We start from the raw sequence: 22292 nt of genomic DNA on the forward strand, positions 1-22292 counted from the left end.
CAATTAAAAAATATTTATTAAGATTATGTGACGCATTTCAATTCACATACAATTATCAATAACTAAAAGGTATAATTTAAATATCACATAGAGCACCTTTTTTAACTCCATACACCAAGCACACAGATTTATAATACAAACACCTTCACAAAATTTCTGTTTGTCAATAAGATAACCCAATCCCAGCACTACAGTAACCTTTTTATTGATTCAGCACTACCGATTCATCTACATAAAGTGTAGAACGCAAGCCGTAAAGGCTAATCCTGTCCTTCTCATCTTTAAAAGATGTATTAACAAGGTCTTGTTTCATAAACGAGACAACTCTCGGCTGATCAGTCTGTTTGGAACATGATGTGTACATAACTATAACATGTATATATTTTCCTACACCTATCTTATTACATGTATTAAAATACAAAATCCAGATGATGGCTATAGTATGGCCAGATGCTTTACTGAAGTGTAGCCGGCCTTTTCAGTGTCAACACCATTCTGGTAATTAACAGTCCTTTATAAAGGAAGTTAAAAAACATAAACTTTATCCAGGTTTGCAACAGAGCCAAATTAAATCATCTTTATTCTCAGATTTTATAAGTTATAATACAACTAGATTACAGGAACAGATTGCATAGAAAAAGAGGAAAATCTGTTTCCCAAAACATTTATGTAACCATTGAACAACCATATTAGTGGTGGCTGGCATGGCTAGTCAGACAACCAGATTAATCAAGGCTGGATAGTTGGACAATCATATTAGTTGTTACTAGATGAACAAAGCTGGGTAGTGGCACTGGTATACCATGACACAATGTATATAACAAGGTAACGATTTCACTCTGAATATATATATCGGTAAGACATAATCATTATTGACTGTAAGCATATTTGCTGTAAACAATTACAATTGCATTGCACATTATTTGGATACACAGCCATAAAGATCTTTGGAAGAAAAACCTACTTTTCATGACATGAATTTCAGCCTCTCTTTTCCTTAATATCATAAATTTCCATATTCACCATAATAGATGCCCCTCCTCCATTAAGTGCAACTACAGTATCAACTTTCTGATTAGAAAAAAAATACAGACCCACATTTTCCTTTTATTCCAATTTATAAGTGGGTCGATCTGTTTAAGTCACTTCTAGCATCCTCTCTAGCAGGGGATTACTATCTGAGAGAACTTTTCTGATTTTTCAATGAAGACTTCCAAATTTGGTTGGAGAAAATATCCCTGAAAAAATCAAGCTGGTACTAGGAACGATACCAGCAGTTGAATTACTGGACCAATCCTGATGTTAATGTTGTACTAATTCTATACAACAGGTCAGTTTCTAAGATGATTTTTCTATGGATTGCATTTCCAGTGAAAAAAATAGACTTCCCGCAAAGAATTTGTTGCTATCGTTAAATTCCGTTCGACCTAGTGATGGGCAATCAGTTTAAAATCATAATCGTTAATTGGTTTGTAATCGGAAGTAGAAAACCTATCGAAGATCGATTGCATAATCAGTTCATAACTTTATAGGACTGAATAACCAAACAAAATGAGAACACTACCATGACATCAATAGATGGAGTTGTTAACTTTACACTATGCTTCGTTCATTTATTATGAATGGATTTCAAGCAATTTTTATGCAGTTTTATCATTTGACTTTCAAATACTTTTTTACATTGAAAACACTTTTATTTTAATGAAGAACCAATTATATCGATAATAAGATTTGTAAACGATGACTGGAATTAGAAAGGGCAAACTGATCAGTTTTCGATTATAATCGATCAACAGCCCATCACTACTTCGAACCATAAATTTGTTTAAATTGTGAAGTTCCAGAGACATTTCCTATGGTAAATATGGTTTGACTCGGCGTCTGTGTTCATTACAACGCAAGTTTTCTTTTCATGAATTGACTTTGATGTCTAACAGCACTCTGCATGTTTGTGGCGTCAACTTAAATATTCCTATTTCATGTAATGCATTATAGACACTGGAGTCCTTCCCTGGGGTGGGGCTGCTTTCATGGATCAACACTTCCTTCATCAGTAGAGATGTTCCAGTCTCCATAGTGAGGAGTTTAATAGCTTCATTTACTCTGGAAAATACAAATCATAAAATGTTTTATGGTTCAAAATTAAAATAAAATTCCCAGCTTATTGTATAACCGATTTGGGAAATTGAGACATTTAAATTAAAAAAAGAATTGAGTTTAAAATTTGTATTTGAAATTCTCATAAAAACTCTGGTCTCGTTTTAACTATTATTAACAATTAAAAGCTCTTTCTCTGCAAAAATAACAGTTTTTACAATTATAAAACCCTCTCTATCGTTAAAGTAAATGTTTTCAATTATACACTCACTGCCTAAAGTAATTCTCTGGTTTGTTTGTAAACTCCCCAAACAAAGGAAACAAGTTTCTTGTCATATCAAACTCCAGCTGTGAGGCTCCTCCGTCATTGAATCTGTTTTGTAGTATAACCTACAAAAAATTCAAAAAAATTGTCATCACAATCTATTCAAATTATCACTTTCACCAAACATTTGATGACTTCTTGTCTTAAATCAGCCATAAAGAAATGCAAATAAGTGACAAAAATGTTAAGGCAATTTTTTCATTATATATCATTTCATATCATGTATTCCGTCTTTGCGTATTGCAGAGTTATTTTCTCTTTGGAGCAGGTATTGATTTTTACGGCATTGGGTTGTGCGAGAAAATTACGGCGTTTTCTCAAAAATTGATGAGTTTACTCTCGCAAACAAGTGACGTAACAATCAATCCCTGCTCCCAAGAGAAGATACCTCTGCAATACGCAAAGACGGAATAGATTGCGAAACTTGATTCTCAGTGATATTTGTAGTACCAGAGAACCCTCAAAAGATGGTCTAGTTCAAGAGACATTACATACAAAAGTCTCTATTAGTATAGTTAGGTTACAGAAATAATTTACAGAACAGTGCACCTAAAGAATGAACTGTATCAGTTGTGTCTGTAATACCTCTTCTAACATGAACTTGTCAAGTTTGTCTGTCAAGCGTTGCCATGCCAATGTGAAGAGTGGTTTACTGAGTTGAGCCTGTATGTGTGTCAAATGATCTTTCAGTACGAGCAACATCTCACAGGCCGAAGACGACAGTGTTAAACTTGTTTCCTTCTGACTTGACAACAATAGCCACCTACAATGCAAACCAAAATAAAAGTACAAAACAAGGTTCTTTCATCTAAAAGGAAGGATACAGAGTGAGAGAATTTAAAAAGTAACACTTTTAATTCTTTTACTTTGAAGGGAATGGAGTTGAATTAAAAAGTGTAACAAAAGAAATGAAGCTGAATGAATTTCAGTCTTACCAAAGTCAGTAAAGTAGAAAATAAGTTATCAAAGTTCCTGTGGATACTTCTCCAGGAATAATACACAAATACATTAAAAGTAGGTCAACGTGACCTATATCTGTTTCAGACTTTTGTTAGACTTTGCATTTAGCTTTTATACTAATGAATAATCAAACTACATACCTTAATACATTAAGAAAGTACTACTCTAGATTTAAACACTGTGACCTATTTTTGTGCTTACTGACTTTGTAAAGACTTTGCATTCAGCTCCATCTATTTGGTGAGATTTTTTGTTTAGCTTCATTTCTATCAAAGCAGGAGTGAGGGCATTTGTTTGTTTTACAACATTTTCTGTTTTTCTCTGTGTCTGACTGTGTGAAGTATATAAGACTCTTTCATGCCCAGGGGTGCAGGACTGGGGAAATCCACCGAATGGGTTTTCAAATTGGTTAAACCCCGACGTTAACCGACCCAAGAGTTTTGCCCCATCTTGAAAATCCTGAGGGTATAATTTTCCTGTTCTTCACCCCTGGCCTTGAAAGAGTATTTTTCACTCATTCCTATCACAAGAATTAGCTCAGAATCCACATTTTTTTTATCCCATTGTGCTGTCACACACATAAAATTGGGTGTAAGATAGATTTTTTTTACCCAGGAATGAGAGAATATGTTTTCTTTCAAAAATTAAAGAACTTTTCAATCAATTTTTTCATGAAACTCACCTGTCTTTCCTATATGCCTGACTACGTGACTGTACATCCAATACTATGCACTTGACAATGTTCTTCAGCATCTCTGTCTTGAGTTGGTTGAACGTGTCTATAGCCTCCTCAAACAAGCTAGTTTCCAACTCTTCAGCCACATCCTCCAAACCTTCGTACTAAAACAAATAGTTTTGAGAATTATCAGAAAGATGAGGTCATCAAAACTTCAGTTTATAGAAAATTTGTTAACCATTTCTTCAAAAATGTCCATAACTATCAAATCACCGATCTTTATAATATTGTAAAAGTGTTTATTTTCATCCCTCTTGACATATGCTTTCATTTTTTTGCTCTTGTTCAAACTGGCGAATTAATTCAGCATTCTTACAGCAGACAGGTATTAACAATATCCTTACCAAATTGATGAAACCACAGGAAATTCTAGAATAAATCCTGCTTTATAATAATTTGACATTCAACAATAGTCACTTTCAGGTTATGACAGCTGAAAAGGTCAGCAAAAACATGGTTTTCTCTTAACATCACATTCTGGTTAATATCATGTTTTCCTCTGACAAATGAGACGTGATATTAGGAAAAACTACTGTACTATGTTAGGATTGTATTTTCTAAATCGCAGTATTCACATCACCAACAGCAATAAGCACTTTACCAGAATACCCTGTAACCAAAACGCTAATGAAAAGACTACTGGAGCATAAGGCTTACCAGGCTGAGGTCAGACGAAGGGCTGGATGCTGTGGTCAAGATGGACGGACTTGATACAGATGTCGGACTGGACTGTGTGACCGGACTGGACTGTGTGGCAGGACTGGAGACTGAGGCTGATGGTTGTGTTGACGTGTCGGGTTCTAGTGTAAGATGCTGGTACTGTATCTGCAGGAAGAACTGTAAAAAAAAGGACTGTGTTGTCATATTTATAACATCACCATGTGGTTTCAGATCATATCCACCCATCTTTTATTAATTTGGAGATTTAAGTCTTTATGAACATGAACTGAATAGTCTTTGTAATGGTAACCAGGCTACACTATAACCAAACCAAAATGAGGCACAGCAGGATGGAACATCTATAGCACAGATAAGCTTATTTGCATGCAAGGCAGATTTCGCTAATTAAATTTAAATTTCTATGTTTGAATATTTACAATACTTATATCCCTGCTAATTCCATCACAAAAGTGTGATAAATTTCGAAGTTGCATGTGATAAAATCTTCAGATTCAATTTTTTGGGATATCTTCATCATGCAAATAAATAGAGAATTAGATACTTGCAGAAAAAATACCTAATATCCCGATATACGATAATACTGCATAACAATAAACATTCATGGGTACAAAACCATTTCTTTGTTGATTCATTTCTACATGCAACCTCTTTTTTTCAGGTACAGTCAAATTACGTTCTTTTAGCAGAATGTTCATGTTAGTAAACATGGAGCCTTAATAATTGTTTTGCATTGTATATGTAGCAGAAATTTCTATGTTAGTAAACATATAGCATGGAGCCTTAATAATTGTTTGTACAGTAGATTTCTCTTAATATCACTTCCCATTTGTCAGAGAAAAACATGATATTAACAGAAACATGACATAAACAGAATACATATTTTCTGATGTTTTTCAGTCCTCAAAACCGGAAGTGAACTTAGTCAAATGCCTAAGTGATGTGGCTCTACGAAGAAGATTGATATTTTGTAACTAACCTTGTTCTTTACCCTAGCTGAAATATAGATATAAGTATAGAAATAAATATATTATTTGTATTTCATTTCAGTATGCAGTTACATTTCATATAGTTAGTAGCAAAATGACGATCAGTACGATTGTAATTATGATTGTTTACTGCAGTAGTGATGTAGGCATACAAGTGTTTGGCTGGTATTCTGCATCAAATTCAATTGTAAACATGAGACTTGGTAAATATTTACCTATATCTTGATATATATACTGTTCTTTCGCTAGTAACATCTTTTTATAGGTTAATTTCCTTAGATATTTGCTGCAAGTGTGTAATCGAAGATAGTACACATGTTATAATTAGTTGAAAGAATACATCACACTTGGCATTAGAAAAGTTTACAGATGTTAGACTGTCCTAGCTCCCCCAACCACAGGTGAATATCATGTTAACAAGTATGTAAGTCAACCTATTGTTTAACAGTCAGCCAGGTGTAACCTTTTGTTTAACAGTCAGCCAGGTGTAAAAAATACCCTGTTAGGCCGAGGCATTGTTTACATAATGCATCCAGGGTGTGACAGAAGGTCCCCAGGGCATTTATCATGAATCATTAACCATTTACCTGTATTTTTTTTGTGACAGTGGCCAAAATAAAGTGATATTAAGAGAAATCAACATAAAATCAGGTGATAATAAAAGAATTGAATTGCATAGATTATATAGCAGGAAAAACGGTGCATCAAAAAAACATGATAATAACCGAAAAGTGACATTAACAGACGTGATATTAGGTGGAATGTACTGTATTGTATTGTATGTGTAGCAGAAATGTCCATTAATAATTGTTCTGCAATTTATATGTAACAGAAACTTTCTTGTAAGGAAACATAGAGCATGGAGCCTTATTAATTGTTTTACATTGTAAGTGCAGCAAAAAAATTCATGTAAGGAAACTTAGAGCATTGAGCCTTAATAATTGTTTTGCATTGTATATGTAGCAAAATTTTCATATAAGTAAACATGAAGTGTGGATCTTTAATAATTGTTTAGCATTGTTGGGGTACATTCGCGTATCTGGTTGAAACTGTAAAGAAAACGACAGGTACAGATCTGAACTGAGGCTGACCTCAGGAAAATTCGGCACGTGTATAATAAGGGGTCCAACCGTACCTGGTTGAAACTAAAATGCTGACTATTGCCAGTTTGCGTTATTTCTTTCTAAAACAATGTCAAGCCACATGTAGTTTTTAAGATACGCTATGAAATTCAGTGGACATGTGAGAGAAGGGCATAATATTCTTGATACATTGTTTTTTATTCTCCGAAACTGCATTTTTAGCTCTGCTTATAGAATGGTCCAAGAGCGTTCATTGATCGTGGAATATTTCTGCGCCACATGTACCATTTCAACCAGAATACGCGAATGTAGCCTAGGTGTAGCAAAAAATCATATTAGTAAACATGGAGCATGGAGCCTTAACAATTGTTACAGATTACAAAAAATTTCATATCAATATACAGCAGTGAAAACATGGGGACTGTTCGTTTATGCGGAACAACCTGTTCGTTTGTTTTTAAAAGTAACATTTTTTAGCATAAATCTTGGCGGACCTGCAAAAGCTTATGCAGGCCTTGCAAGGCTTTGTCAAGGCTTGCCTGAAAACAGTATCTGATTACTAGGTCCGATATTAATTCATAAACGAACAACTCTGGTCCAACGAGTTCAACCGTTTGGATCACGATAAATGAAAGCGATCCTCGAGTAGGGGTCCTTAACAATGATTTTGTACTTTGAAAACATACAGGCAGATTACACCACTCCTGTAGGACCTCTGTCACATAGTAGGCAGCATTGATGATGGCACAGAAGATGTCACACAGCGGGTCATGGATAACGCCCTGCATCACCTGTACCAGACGAATTCTAAAGTCCTCCAGAAGGTGGAGCTGTAATTTCAGGAAGCGTACTTTGTGGATGACTGAGGGCAAACCTTTGTAGCGATCTGTGACAAGAAAGAGAATTATAACAGTAAATTTGGGAAGTACATTGAAGAAGGCTGTGTGCAAAGAGACATCTGCATGTCAATTTAAAGTATAACTTTTGAAGCTGTAATACTTATAAAAAGTGTGACAAATCTCTCCAAAGGAAATTACCTTGAACTCTGAAACAATTATAATCAACGTCAATGTGAAAAATCTCTCCAAAATAAATTAACTTCTGAAACAATGAAAGTAAATATGAGTAAATAACCTTCCCCTTCAATAAATGACCTTGACCAACACATCTGTAATGGTCAACATTTAGAGTGATAAGATCCCACCAAAATGAATGGCCCTGACCTTAACCTAAAAACCTTTTATGGTCATACACATTTATCATACATTAAGTGATGATAAATTTGGTCTACAAATAAATATGTGTAAGTGTCAAATATTTCTCAACAATAAAATGAAATGACCTTGAGCCACAAACCTGTTATGGTCAACATTAGTGTGATGAAGCTCTCTCCACATTCGGGAACTTTCAGTTCATCTACGTCTGCTATATCCTTGTACTGGGACTGCCAGGCAGACGGCGAGGCTAGCGTGACATCCATCTTGGCACCAGCAACTGAAAAATGTTAAATGGAATAAATATATTTCTCTCATTTCCCTGTGTGTAAGATAGAGCTGTCCAGGGTAAGAAAAGGGTGTAGGAAATTTCTATCTTACATCCCATTTCACGCGACGTGACGTCACAATGGCTCAACAATGACGTGACGTCACAAATTTGGAACTCCCCGATGCCACAATGTGGAAAAGGCGACGTGGTGAAATTAAAACCTTTTACAATATATTTTCCGTACACATTAGAAAGATGTTATTAATTTTTCTGCACAAACTTTGTTTGCAAATATGGGGTATACTAAATCTGGCTGACAGACTCGTTTTCATGGTTTCTGAACTTATTCCGGTAGTTGGAATAAGAGAAAAATACTATTTCATGCCCAGAGTGGTAGGAGATGGAAATTCCACCCTCGGGATTTTCAAATGCAGAACTCTCAGCAAAGCCTCGGATTTTACCAAATTTGAAAAGCCCTCAGGTGGAATTTCCATCTCCTACACCCCTGGCCATGAAAGAGTCTCATAATATTTTAACAGTATTCTAAATAGTCTATATATTTTTATTTCAAAAGATTTCAAAAATATGTTGGGGTTTTTTCGCATTAAAGAAACAGTATACACCCTGATATATTTTTTACCTTATGCATTCACAATATAAACTTATGTTTTAAACACTGATTGGTTAAAGGGTGTATGAAATCATGTATCCTCATTTTAGTGCTTCGTTTTTAGAGTCACTCAAAATTTTACAATTTGTTGCTGGAACAACTTGAGTGTTTAGTTTTACACAACACTGTAAATAGACAACAGTACTCACTAACGCATTTTTAGATGGGTAATAGATTAGTGGTTTATAATTTGGAAATTATAATTTATAATCATAAGCTGAGAATAAAGCAAAAAAATAAACTTACTGAAAAAAATTGATGTCATACTCGAATTACTGCATAGCTTGACAGACCGTCTGTGAAATTCAATGTAACTAAGAGGCCAAGAGGCCTGAATAGCTCACCAATTCCTTATCAGGCCTCAAATCCTATGTTGGCCATCATTACAAAACATTTCTACTATAGTGCCCTCTGCCATCTAGCAACCTTTGGCCCAAGGATGCTCTGTACCAAATTTGATTTAACAAACATCCAGTCTCCTTGGTCCAGGGATCTTTTATACTATATAAGAATAAAAATTTCACTCATACTGAAGGTGCAGTCTTTTAAAGATTAACCCATATTTACCCTATTGGGTCCATCTCTGTGCAAAGGGGTTCACATCCTTGGGCTAGTGATCTCTTATATCAAATTAGGTTCTATTTCCTTCATCTGTATTGAAGTAGGATTTTCCCCTTATACCCAAATGTTGTAGGCCTTCATTGGTTCATGATTGGACCTCCAAGCTCCTCCCTCTGCCCCCAATTCCCTAACCCCAGGGGGAAGGGAGGATACCCTTTGTGTATGTTTTAAGTGCCCTTGGCCCAGAGATCTTTTATTCCATATTTGGTCAAAACCATAACAGATAGTCTTATAAATGGAAAGTTGACCGAACAATGAAGGACAGAGGATGGATTCTGTGCAATGGCATATAGGTTCACTTACATTCAGGCAGGTGAACTAATGATTTACATACACTGTTTCTCTACCATAATCCACTTGTGGAAGGCTCGGGGGAGTGTAAGAACACTGAGGCAGCATGGCAAACCAAGAGGATAGCTGTAGCCATCCTTTAGCTCTCTGTCAAACAATATTGCCTCATCCACCAGGTGAGAGAATGTGTGTTCATCGTACATGGTATCAGGTAAGTCATTGGTCATCTTCTCAGTTACCAAGGCAACCATCCCTCTCATGAATTCAACCTTTTGAAATATATCATGAGGTCAGTGAGTTTGTTGCTGTATAAAGTACAATGACTTTGAATCTAGACTTAATCATATACATCTATAATATGCAACACTGCATAAACTGAGATGATATTGCAATTTGAGCAAGGTCTAATTCCCAAAGGAATAACACTGCTATCACTAATGAATGTACAATATTTTTTATTTATATCACTAATGAATGTACAATATTTTTTTTTTATAAAGTCATTAACGTTTGGAACACAATAAAAGCACCTGCCCCTAAGGATGTCATGGATAAAAGTTACATTTAGTCCTGAGTAATCCTCCCACAGAATGTTTGTTAGGTCAAATACATTATTCATGAACTTAATATGAATATATTTTAACATCTAGAAGCACTAAAAATCCTACTTTTCACCACTGGAGTGTTTACCTTTGCACTGACAGTTTCATGTCCAGTCTTGGACAGTATTGGCTGTACTCTCTGGTCCAGGAAATGGGTGTGGTCACGTATCCAACCCAAGACTTGGGCAAAATACCATTCAGGCTGTAAATAGCACACAGTATTTGTTCATAGACTCTATATTCAATGTATCTACCACACAGGGCTAGACAGTAAAGGTAGCCCTATAGTCAGAGAAAAGGGGTTCTAAAATCCTCCACAATAAAGCCACAAGCCGATGACTAGTCAAAATTTGATGATGCTTATCTTATTGAATATTATTTGGCTAGTGGAATTTGCACATGGCCTAGTTACCGTAATATTGGGAACTACCATCCCATCTGACTAGTGGTGTTCAAAATTAACTTCTGGCCCTTCCATAATAGAAAAATATTCTATCTGATTATTTATGTAATTATTAGTAAATTATGCAAAATATCTTTGATTTGTATAGAGTATACATTAGTTAGTCTTAATCTATTTTTCTTTGCTCTTGAAAGTAATTCCAGAATAAAAAAATTCAAACAGAAACAGCTTTTAATTGGCCAGTGCTAGAGGAGGCTTTCAACCTGCTTGCTACACTCCTGGTCAACCAAACTGATAACAAATGGAAACTGAAAAATTTGTTATACAACTATTGAATATGTGAAATTATCTTTTTCATTGGGTACAAGGAAATCTTGTAAAATAAATGTAATTTTGTACAATCATACTTTTGACATTCTGCCAAATGTTAACCCTCACTACCTTATCAATACTGTTTGTCTGTCGGCTGCCATAGAAATGGAACCTGAATCGTTTGCGGAAAGATTTGACCATGAGTTGGAGGGGAAGAAGAAGGGGCTGGTTATCCAGACTTTCCTCTGACCGCTGAGCTGTGTCTCTCAGGCCATCTCTACACAGAGTCAAGGATAAAACTGCTTGCATAGCAAATATAATCATATAGTCAGCTTTCAAAATATCAAAATAGTTAGACTGCTTTCTTTTAAAGACAGTCAGAGTCTGTACCAATCCTTCAGTATATTTCTCATGAAACACAACATGTTATGAAAACTCAACAAACTGCTATAAAATCAATAATCATTATCAAAAAGTCAATTAATGGAACTGAAAAATAATGTAAACAATTTCATTCAAATGACTAAACAAAATGTTTACAAAAGGAGTCGGAATGACTGCAGTCAAACATAATAACAATTTCTGAAAACACCCTCAAAAGTTTTCACCTTATAGACCCTTAATTTTATGCATTCATGTACTCACCTTCTGCTAAAAAACTGACCATATTAGGGTATAAAGATAAACTAAATTTGTTGAGGAATTAGTGGAATAGCTTGTACGCAAGCATTTTCCTTAAAGAGTGGTCAACAGTAATCTTTGCCCGAGACCTTTCGCCCTTTAACCTTGATCAATGACCACCAAAATGTAATCTGTTGTATAATTCAATGGTACCATACTATGGTATAAGTATAAAGTAGATTTTTTAGGGGTTCATGAGATATCTTGTACACAAGCTTTTTAGTTCAAAAGTGGTCAAGTGTGGTATTTGACCATTACCTTTGGCTAAATTTAACCTTGACCAATGACCATCAAAATTTAATCAGGTGTTGCAGGGCTTTCAGTAGACCCTACAGAGTATGTTTGACTCCCCAAAATCAACTTTGATTCTTAGGTTTTAAAGAACAGGTTTTTTTTGACATATGTTTTGCCTCTCCATAATTCAGGAAAAATTCTATTTGACTTCTGAAATTGCTTGATGTCAAGGTTCAACTGAAAAGCCCTGAGGTGTATAACTCAATATTACCATACTATGGTGCAAATGTGAACTGAATGTGTGAAGGGGTTCATGAGACATCTTGTACACAAGCATTTTGCTACGGACGCCTCTTATGGATGCACTGACAAAGTGAATAAGTGAATACTATATAGTCCTGTGCTTCCCAGCTGTCAGGAAGTGGGCAGGGAAGCACAGTGTATAACTTGTACCAACAAGAGTACCGCAGGGCGGAACAACATACGCCTATCGAATGCCATATGGTGTTATATACTTTCTTGAAATAAGATTTGCACCATTCTAAGAGCGGTTAGCTGACATACTATCAAAAAATGTAGAAGAAAATCTCTGGATAAAAAAAATCTGATACTGAAATGAACAAAGGGCAATAACTTTTGGGAAAATCGTCGAATCAAAATTCTTTTATGGGAGACACAACTTCATATTATGATTATAATGTATACCAATTTTCAAAGAGATCGGTCGAAAAATGTAGGAGGAGATTACTGGACAATAATAAAATACTGAAATAAACAAAGGGCAATAACTTTTGGGAAAATTGTCGAATCAAAATTCTTTCAAGGGAGACACAACTTCATATCATGATTATAATGCATACTAATTTTCAAAGAGATCAGTCGAAAAATGTAGGAGGAGATTGATGGACAAACAAAATTTTACGACAGACGGGCGGGCGGACAACCCAATACCATAATACTTCCGTCAAATTTGACGGGCGTATAAAAAGGATACGGCAGCTGTATGAGAAGAAGTTGGGAAAACAAGGTCTCCATATGGGCACGTAGCTCAGGACTCTGTGAGGGTGGAGTCTTCAGGGATGTGCCTACAAATGGCCAACCCAGGCTCTTCAGCACATCCTCAAACTGACTGTCAATAGAAACAACATGACTACCATGTAATTCAGTGTATACAACCAAGTCAGATGTTGGTGTTTTACCACACATTGTAACATCAGAATGAAGACAACAAACATGATATCATTGTGGTGTTGTATTAAAGACAACAGCCATGAAGTGAAGAAAGTTGATGACTTAGAAAATTCAAAGAAAATAGCAAATTGTATAACATGAAATGTTAGTGGGTACCTTCTTTCATGGTATGAAGCTATATATTTAGATTGTTTTGTGGTACAAACTCTTATGGTATCCCATTAAACAAACAGTATTCAAGTATATAAATCAAATTTGAGGTATTTATTTCCGTGGTTCTCTAGCAACCACAAAATAAATACACAACAAACATTTCATATTATACAGTACATAGTCAATCTTGGGATTTGGGTGAGAAAAATGTTCAAGAATTTATTTTTATTTTATCTGGTCACTAAGTTCTTTTAGTTTTGCAGGGCCTCACTCAATCTAAAACCTCCAAACTTGTTTAAATAAAAACTCATTTTTAAGATCTTCATATCAATTGCAACTGTACCTATCGTATGAAATATCTTTGCTCCTGTAGTACGTTGACTCAACTTAATGTTTTTAATTCATTATGGATACAATTCAACAAAAGTTTGATGCTTTAGTATTTCTCAGTTTAATCGTAACACCAATTTAAGGAATATTGGTATGTCATAGATTTCAAGATGGCAACATTGTGATGATGTGTTTATCTAAATAAATGTACATCAGATGTCAGTATAATGTTTCTTGGAATGGTCACATTCATGGAGTAATCAAGCATTTCATATTGAATTTGTCAGTACAGGTACCAACTCAACCATAGCACAATTCAACCTTTGTTTTTACATCAAACATATTCAAGTATTGAAATTATAAATACTAAAAAGAACTAAAAATAAAGAAACGTGATGTACCCAGCTGCAGCCAGCTTCACTTTCTTCCCATATTTTTCTAATAAATTATATTTGAAAATATCTATAAAAATTGATATAACTGCATCCTAAATGGTTAAAAAGGATTAGCCAGTTGTGACTTTTTTTTGTTGGTATGCTCATATTATAAAAGTATCACAATTAATAGTTTTTCAGATTTTTGTTATGTGTGACTATTTTGGAAAGGAGGTGCATCACAGTAAGGTGACATGTTTCTTTAAACTATCTCAACTGGACTTCTTTTTTAATGGAGATACAGTATAACCCTGATGTATCGCCACCTTCCGTTCAAAGACATTTTGGTGGTACAACGAGTTTGGCAGTACGAGTTGTCCCTGTTTGATGACAGGTGAATGAACGCTTGTTTGTTTTGGGGCACACATCCAACACTTACTAATTACCATTTCTCTACTGCAAATGCCATCATTTCTGTACGTCAGACTCAGTAGTCAAGTGTAAGTGTTTGAATAAGTAAAGAACCGTCCCAATATCCTGTTTCTCTGCCGCACAACCCAGGCGGATATCGTCAAGAGTCTGTTTCGTCTGGAGATTTGTCCACATCAAGAATGTCATCGTCCGATAATACCTGAGTGGGTTGCAAGCATCTGATCATTTCAATAAACCGTCTCATAGTCAAACGTAAATCGGGATCGAGATCAAGTCCACTTGGACTCCGCATCCACACCTTTATCTGTGATAGCCAGATGAGGTACGGTACGTCACAGTCAAGTGCCAAAACAACACAGTATTCGCATGATGAGCACAATGGCGGTGTCCCGTCGGTATAATAAAATCAATTTTGATTTGTTGGTCCAATTATCATCAACAGTACAACGTTTAATTGTAAAATAAATTGAATATCTTCACAACCTGTGTCCTCTTTTTGAGAAGCCATATGATATGAATGAATGAATAACCGACGGAGGTAATATGGTAAATTGTATTCAGATATGAATTAATAAATTGATTAGACACACATACTACCTATATGTAATTACAACATCTAAAACTGACCCCCAGGGCTGAGTCAACTGTGAAATCAACGATATAATCAACGGTGTTGTCGGCGGCCAACAAAGGGGTATTTGAACAGCTGTTCTCAAAACATTGTATCATATGGCGGTACCCAAGTTTGGCGGTACAACGGGTGCATTAAAGTGTGGGGAAATCGGTTCTGACAAAATTGATGGCGGTGTGCGAGTTTTGTGGTACAATGGGTGGCGATACATCAAGGTTATACTGTATATACTTAAATAATGTACTCACTACTGTGTATTCTTAAACTCTCCCTATGAGTAATACTGTGACTTTGAAACTTGATAAATACCTCGCTAACTTGTTCTTCAGGATTTTGTGCCAGAAGTTAATGGTCTCGCTGGTAAACTTGAGAAGGTGTTTACAGTCAGTTTCCTGGAGGTCTGTATACACTCTTTTGAGCTCGTGAAAACTTTCTACAGATATCTCAAAACCATCTGTTAGAATACTGGTCTGTATATCAGAACTGGAAAAAAAATGAATTTAAAATGACTCGATCAGCTCGCCCATAATATGAATGTTAATAAATTAAAGAAAGTGTAAAGATGGTAAACAATGGATTACCTTTACACTATAATATATCCCAGACAGCTATATTCTCAATCATGCAACTTAAGGATCCATGTCCCAATTAATACAGGCAAGAGAATTCCGCTGTGGTTTTGCAATATACACAGTTACCTCCCCTTAAGATGTTTGAGAACATTGTGTCCACGGTTCATCATCTGCACGATAAATTTATGACCCTAAAACACTGGTGAAGTTCAAATCAGCTCTCCTATATCACAACAAATTGCACACAGCTGTCTTTCTTCTTGGGTTAATCTAGCGAGTTTTGGTATCTTCACTATACATATGAGTATCCAGAACCCGTAAATATAGTATTTTACTTAACTTCTGACAGTGATATTTACTGGTTGAAAGCAACGGATTTCAGAAAAATGAAACCAAGTTCTGGTATGTTTCAGTAAGTTTCCACAATTACGAAAACCTGACTTGGTTTCTGCCTTTAAACTGTTAGGATTTATGGATTCTATTTATAAACATACTCACCAAGAACCGTTTTTATACCTAGCAATACCCAAACTTGTTACCAAGCAAGTACATTCTAAAATGTCTGCTCTTCCTTAGATACGACAGCTGAAAGAGATCGTCACTGGGTAAGATCTCAAAACCAGCTTTAATGACCAGGTCCAACTTTCATATGAGACTATTTTTTCCTAAATCACTTGAAGGATTATGAGAAGTTCTTTTTATACAACCAATAAAATTTTCTATGTGACATTTCGATAACTAGAAAATATGTACACTGTCACCTTCATCACACACAAATGACCAATGAAGCATATGCACACAAAGATGTAAAATGTGTACGAGTTGTCCATAAAATCGATGTAGATTTCGACTACGCTGGAAACGTATGTACAATAGTTGTTATATATGTACCGAAATGACTCAATCCAGCGTAGCCGAAATCCACATTGATCTTAAGGACAACTTGTACACATTTTACACCTTTGTGCGCATACGCTTCATTGGTCATTTGTCCGATGAAGGTGACACGTGTACATATCGTACTAGTTATCGAAATGTCACATAGAAAATTTTATTGGTTGTGTAAAAAGAACTTCTCATAATCCATACTTACCAACCTGAAGAAAATGTTTAGAAATACCCTTGAAGGATTGCATGAAACAGGTTTGACTGGAGACTTCATCAGTTATAAAAGTCCTGTGACTTACCTTAGGTGCTCTACTTTGGTGATGAAGGACAGGTACTTGATGTATTTCTGAAGGTGTTGGACCTGTTCTATCAGTGAGGTGACATCACTGACCATTGGCTGGAGGCTATGGGTTTGGTCCTTGACATTGTGGTGTAGACTCTCCTTCTCCCCTTGGAGCCGTCGGATAGCAATCTGGGCAGTCTCAACATTACTCACAGCTAAGTCTACTTCACTAGGTATTTCACTACTGGCTAGGGACAGCTGAAAATATAGAAATAGATGATAGGTCATCAAAACTGAATTGTACAGAGCTCATCTGTTAATAGGAGTATAATAATATACATATATTAATAGATAATGAGCTGCCAAAGACTGAACAACGTATGGGGTTGACTGTTCAATAGTGTGGGTTTTCTCTTGATGCTCTGGTTTTCTCCCACATTGACACCGCCCTTCCTGTGTGCTTCACTTTGTGCCAACAAGAGTGATTGATATAGGTTGGTAGAATTTATTTCAGGATTCATTGTTGTAAAATTAATTCGCTTGAATTTTACCATTGTCCAATTTTAAGTTTTTATCACCAATTCCAGTGCTGAAGTGATTCTGAAACCTGTGACAGCCCACTGTTTCTTGTCCAATCAGTAACATGACTCGAGATGGAGACAAGGTAGGGGTTACCAACTACTACGTCACTACAACCCCATGATCTATCAATTAATGGCTGAACCAGGTCATTGTCAGAGCTGGTGAAGTTGGAGGTAATATAAGAATAGACCCAATATCATCCATGTTAAACATCATCTCCTTGTAGTACTTGTGCTTTGCCCAGGTATCCGTTAATACCTTTGTCAAGGACATATCATAATCACTTTTGCTTTGCAATGAATGTTCCAAAACAGCTGCATGTATGTATTGTATTTTTACAAAACATAAGACATCAGAATTAATAATTCTTTTAAAACAAATATACCTCACTGTATTATTCATTTGATTATGTTGAAAGAATGACACCCTTTTCTGTGCTTATTGTAACAGGGATAGATTAATGTATTTGCTTTTATGTATGTTTGTTTACTAAGTCCGTCTGTAGCGCGTAGTCTGTCCGTGTATATATTTCATACTCCGTGTAATGTAACTACCGCGTCCGCGTGTTGTATTCTATGCTGTGATGTTACGACTACAGGTGTATTGTGGTGTTCTGCTCGTAACGTATGCTGATACATTGGTATACCATACAGTTGTTTATTGGTCAGTAGTGTTACGTCAAGTTGTGTAAGCGTTTTCATTGGTTCGTTCTGGGTGGTCAGTTTTGGTGTGTGTTTCTTTGTGGGCAAATAAATCATGCTAGTACCTTTTGAGGACTCGTAGGTGATGGACGGAGAGATGTAATGTAAGTGTTTCTTTGTCTTTGTCTAATACCCAATGTATATGTATTATGTGTTTTATTTGAGTGATAATTCTATTTGGATCTAATCTAAGTACAGATGATTTGTTATTACTTTAATAAGAAATCAGATATGATTAATGTATTTTTTTATATTAAAACGTAATAATGGAGGTCATGTAATTTGATTTTTTGTAAGGGGCGTTATTACGTTGTGCTCATTTGACTAAGTTTCGATAAATTTATTTAGATGTCTTTTATTTAAATTACAGTAATCCGTATCGCATATGATCAAAGAAGGCGTCGTAATTGTACAAATAGATTGTAGCCAAGGCCTTGTGCCACACTCAGGTATGCTATAGTGTTTTTTATGTAAAAGTATATATATATAGTATTAATGTGAGAAGGTGTATGTCGCTAGACTGCTAACTGTGAATTTAGTAGATTGTCCAGTAACTTTGTGTTGAGTCAAATCTTCAGTTTGATTGTATTTCGTAAAAGTTGTAATTGTAATGTGTATTGTCTTATCGTTGGTACTAGATTTGTAAGGGTAAAAGTTATGTAATCGTGTAAGGGTTATTTCCCTTGCATTTGTACTATTGAATATGATTATGTTATGACTGTAGCTTGTACTTTGTACTTGTTGCAGGGTTCTTTTGGTTTTACAATGAGTGAATAAAACTGACAGTGAACAAAACCCAGAGGAGTTGTCTATTATACACAACAGAACCACCTCTACTACATTATTAAGAGAATAGCTCTCAGGTGCCAAAGGTACCTGAGCAAAGGTCTTTAATAGAAACACTTGCGTGCATAAAGAGCAGTGATAAATCTACATGCGAGTCCCGAGTCCTATACTCATAGAATTTTTATTGGACTCACAGAATTTCCGGAAATACTTAAATTTAACATTGTTGGACTCATTGCTTTTAGCAATACAGTTGAAAAGAACTAGGAAAAATGAACTGTAGATTAATCACTGAAAGAGTAACTTCCCTTGTTATATGTCCACCTGAATTTTTTTTCATTCGGAAGAAGCAGTCCTTTGGGGAAACATGAAATATACTCTTGAACCACAGTAAAGAGTATGTTTCAACATATATTTATCATACCAGGTAAATCTGTTGCGATTTCTACCGAAAGACATAAAATTAATCAAATTTCATTTCTAAAAGATTTTTTAGTATATTCTTTGGCTGATGGTTGTTGCAAGTTATATAGCTGATATATACAGTCCAAGCTATTAATTAATTTTCAACAGTCCATCAGCACAGCTCAGACACTAAAATAAGATAGATGTAGGTAATCATTTTAATAATAGGCCTATAGGTCTACCTGTGCATAATCTATTCAAATCTTAAATTTTCTTAAGCCTTTGGGCCAATTTTTTGAGAATATGAAAAAAACAATTTTTAAAAGTCTATTTAAATATAAACATATTTGATTTATATCTAATTATAACCAGTCAGAAAATAACAGTTATTTTTCCAGACCATTTACACAAGTCTTTTCAAATCTTGGTAAGTGTAACAAAAAGTTGAAATTCAGCCTGATGTTTCAGGATGGGAAGGGATCTTAGAATATATTGTATCAATATAAATATAACTCCCCTAGTTTGGTTGAACATCTCAGTTATGCTTAAGTATTGTAATGTTCTTTTTGGTCCATTTTGTTTCCAAACTAATTTCTTTATAATTATCTTATACATCAATATATCGCACAATAGGCAGCAATTATAAAAAAAAGTGTTTCCGACTTATATCAATCACACTGTTTGGCCCAGGTGGAAGTATGCAGAGGGTGTAACTCTTTAATGTATGAGGAAACCGGAGTACCGGGAGCAAACCAAGTGACCCAATCAAAACTCAGGTCATATCCAGTGTGCCACCTGACCCAAAAACTCGCCAACTCCCATTTTATGTTAAACATGTATAGGAACAAATTGTCACCAGTGATGACAGTCACTATTTTTTGAGCTATTTGTAGATAACTCTCTCTACTTTATTTAAGATGTGTTCCTGAAACCCAAACACACTTAGGCTCTTTATCCTCCTCTGCTGTGAGAAGGAATGGGGAACATACACTTCTGAATTTTGCTATAATGATGTATATTTTTATAAGTCATCAAATATTTTGGCCCACCCTTTTCCTTATAGCACGCTTAAGCACATTTTCACGATTGTAGAATAGGACTTAAACTAATCTAGTCCACGAAAGAAGTACAGTCATGACAGTACTGTAGTGTACAGCACAGTACAGTTGTTAGTTAAACCTTACTACAAAATAAAAATTGTCACTTTGATCCATACTGAATACAAACCTGACTTTCCAAACTCTCTTTCGAATCTTTCATTTTTGTAAATATATCCTTAACACCAGAAAGTGACTTGACATCGTCAGAGAAATTGTCATTTAAGAAGTCAACAGCAAATTTTGACAGGTGTTTCGTTTTCATAGTACTGGAGGCCGCCATCTTTCTCTCAACTCTCGTTTAGACCACGTCACGTCTCAATCGGGAACCGTCGGCACTTTCCGTAAACGAGAAAATACCTCGGGAGTAGAAGGCGGAGTAATACAGACAAATTTTGTCCAAAAAGGTCTTCCGGTGTAAGGATCAACAAGTAAGTCGCCGGTGTACTTCTATACAATATGGCGGACTTCGATACATGTGTGGAGTATGCGAAAACACAAATCTATTTTCAACATCATCTGAAGGAAAAGCAGCTTGATACGCTTCGAAATTTATATGAAGGACGCGATGTCGTGAGTGTTCTCCCTACTGGCTATGGTAAAAGTGTTATTTTCCAGTTGCTGCCCTGGATGTTCCAGCGAAAGCATAACTCTGCAACGCCTTATATTGTCCTGATAATTTGCCCATTGAACAGCATTATGGAGGACCAAGTGATGGGGTTACGAGAAAAGGGAATATCTGCATGCTATATGTCGGGTGCATCAAGCAAAACATTTATGACGGAGGGGGAGTTTGACGATGACAATTCCGAAGACATTAACCCTGACGAAGACGGAATTTTTGAATTGACGATAAAAGACGTTTCATTTAAAGACATAGCGGACGGAAAATACAATATCATATATGCCCACCCAGAATCCGCCCTCTGCAAGAGAATACATTCTGTTTTAAGATCGCCTTTATACCAGGACAAGATATGTAGTGTTGTTATAGATGAAGTTCACATGATCTCGGAATGGTAGGTGTTCTTTATAAATATACATATAATAAAAATAATAAAATAAAATATATTTATATAATAAAAATATATATGGTTCATTTCGCCCTAATGTTTTATTGTTTTGGTGAATACTGTCAATCGCCATCATTCTAAGTATTATGTTCTTCGGGGGGGGTATATGTAGGTCAGTATGATATGATCTTATTAAAAGGAACGGTAACAAGATCCAATATTTTCATTTATTCATTGTACTTGTAGCTGTAGTTTCTCAAAAAAGTGACATCTATATTCTTTGCCTTACTATTTCAGTGAAGTGTGATTATCAATAGCAGCATGTTTTGTTTTATGCAGGTTGTGTGACATATAACTAAACCATTTTTGGTGGTGTACACAAATGATTTTTTTCAAGAAATTTTAGTGCAAGCATATATACAATCACATTCACACCATCAAACCCATGTCGACAATGCTTCATTTTTACCCGAAGCAAATCTAAACTACAAGTTCATGCTGACTGCTGGCACTTGTTTGACATTTTAATACCATTTATCCAATTTAGAAATAAGCTATGACGCTGACAGAAAGAACTTAAGCATCTTCAATCAAACCCTGATAACCAATAAATATCTTTCATCATCATCATCATCATTTTACTACATCATTGTGATACAATAACAGGGCTTTCATTACACACTCTAGA

At 35.4% G+C, this 22292-nt stretch overlaps 2 protein-coding genes across 2 annotated transcripts; one reads left to right on the top strand and one right to left on the bottom strand.

The window, feature by feature from the left end:
* On the bottom strand, positions 1 to 20925 carry LOC110449885 (RAD50-interacting protein 1-like). The gene is made up of 14 exons (XM_021497029.1): positions 20722 to 20925; positions 17037 to 17278; positions 15587 to 15760; positions 13161 to 13295; positions 11381 to 11528; positions 10625 to 10738; positions 9978 to 10203; positions 8224 to 8361; positions 7554 to 7753; positions 4776 to 4955; positions 4065 to 4222; positions 3008 to 3185; positions 2369 to 2487; positions 1 to 2103 (listed from the first exon to the last, which is right to left on the bottom strand). The coding sequence occupies exons 1-14, from the start codon at positions 20872 to 20874 to the stop codon at positions 1911 to 1913; spliced, it is 2358 nt and encodes a 785-aa protein (XP_021352704.1). The 5' UTR covers positions 20875 to 20925; the 3' UTR covers positions 1 to 1910.
* Positions 20926 to 21025: 100 nt separating this feature from the next.
* On the top strand, positions 21026 to 21614 carry LOC110449871 (ATP-dependent DNA helicase Q-like 3). The gene has a single exon (XM_021497012.1). It carries the CDS (start codon positions 21051 to 21053, stop codon positions 21612 to 21614), a length of 564 nt encoding a protein of 187 aa, XP_021352687.1. The 5' UTR covers positions 21026 to 21050.
* The last annotated feature ends 678 nt before the right edge of the window (positions 21615 to 22292 follow it).

This window comes from Mizuhopecten yessoensis, unplaced genomic scaffold (genome assembly GCF_002113885.1).
Source record: "Mizuhopecten yessoensis strain PY_sf001 unplaced genomic scaffold, ASM211388v2 scaffold4837, whole genome shotgun sequence".
Classification (NCBI taxonomy): domain Eukaryota; kingdom Metazoa; phylum Mollusca; class Bivalvia; order Pectinida; family Pectinidae; genus Mizuhopecten; species Mizuhopecten yessoensis.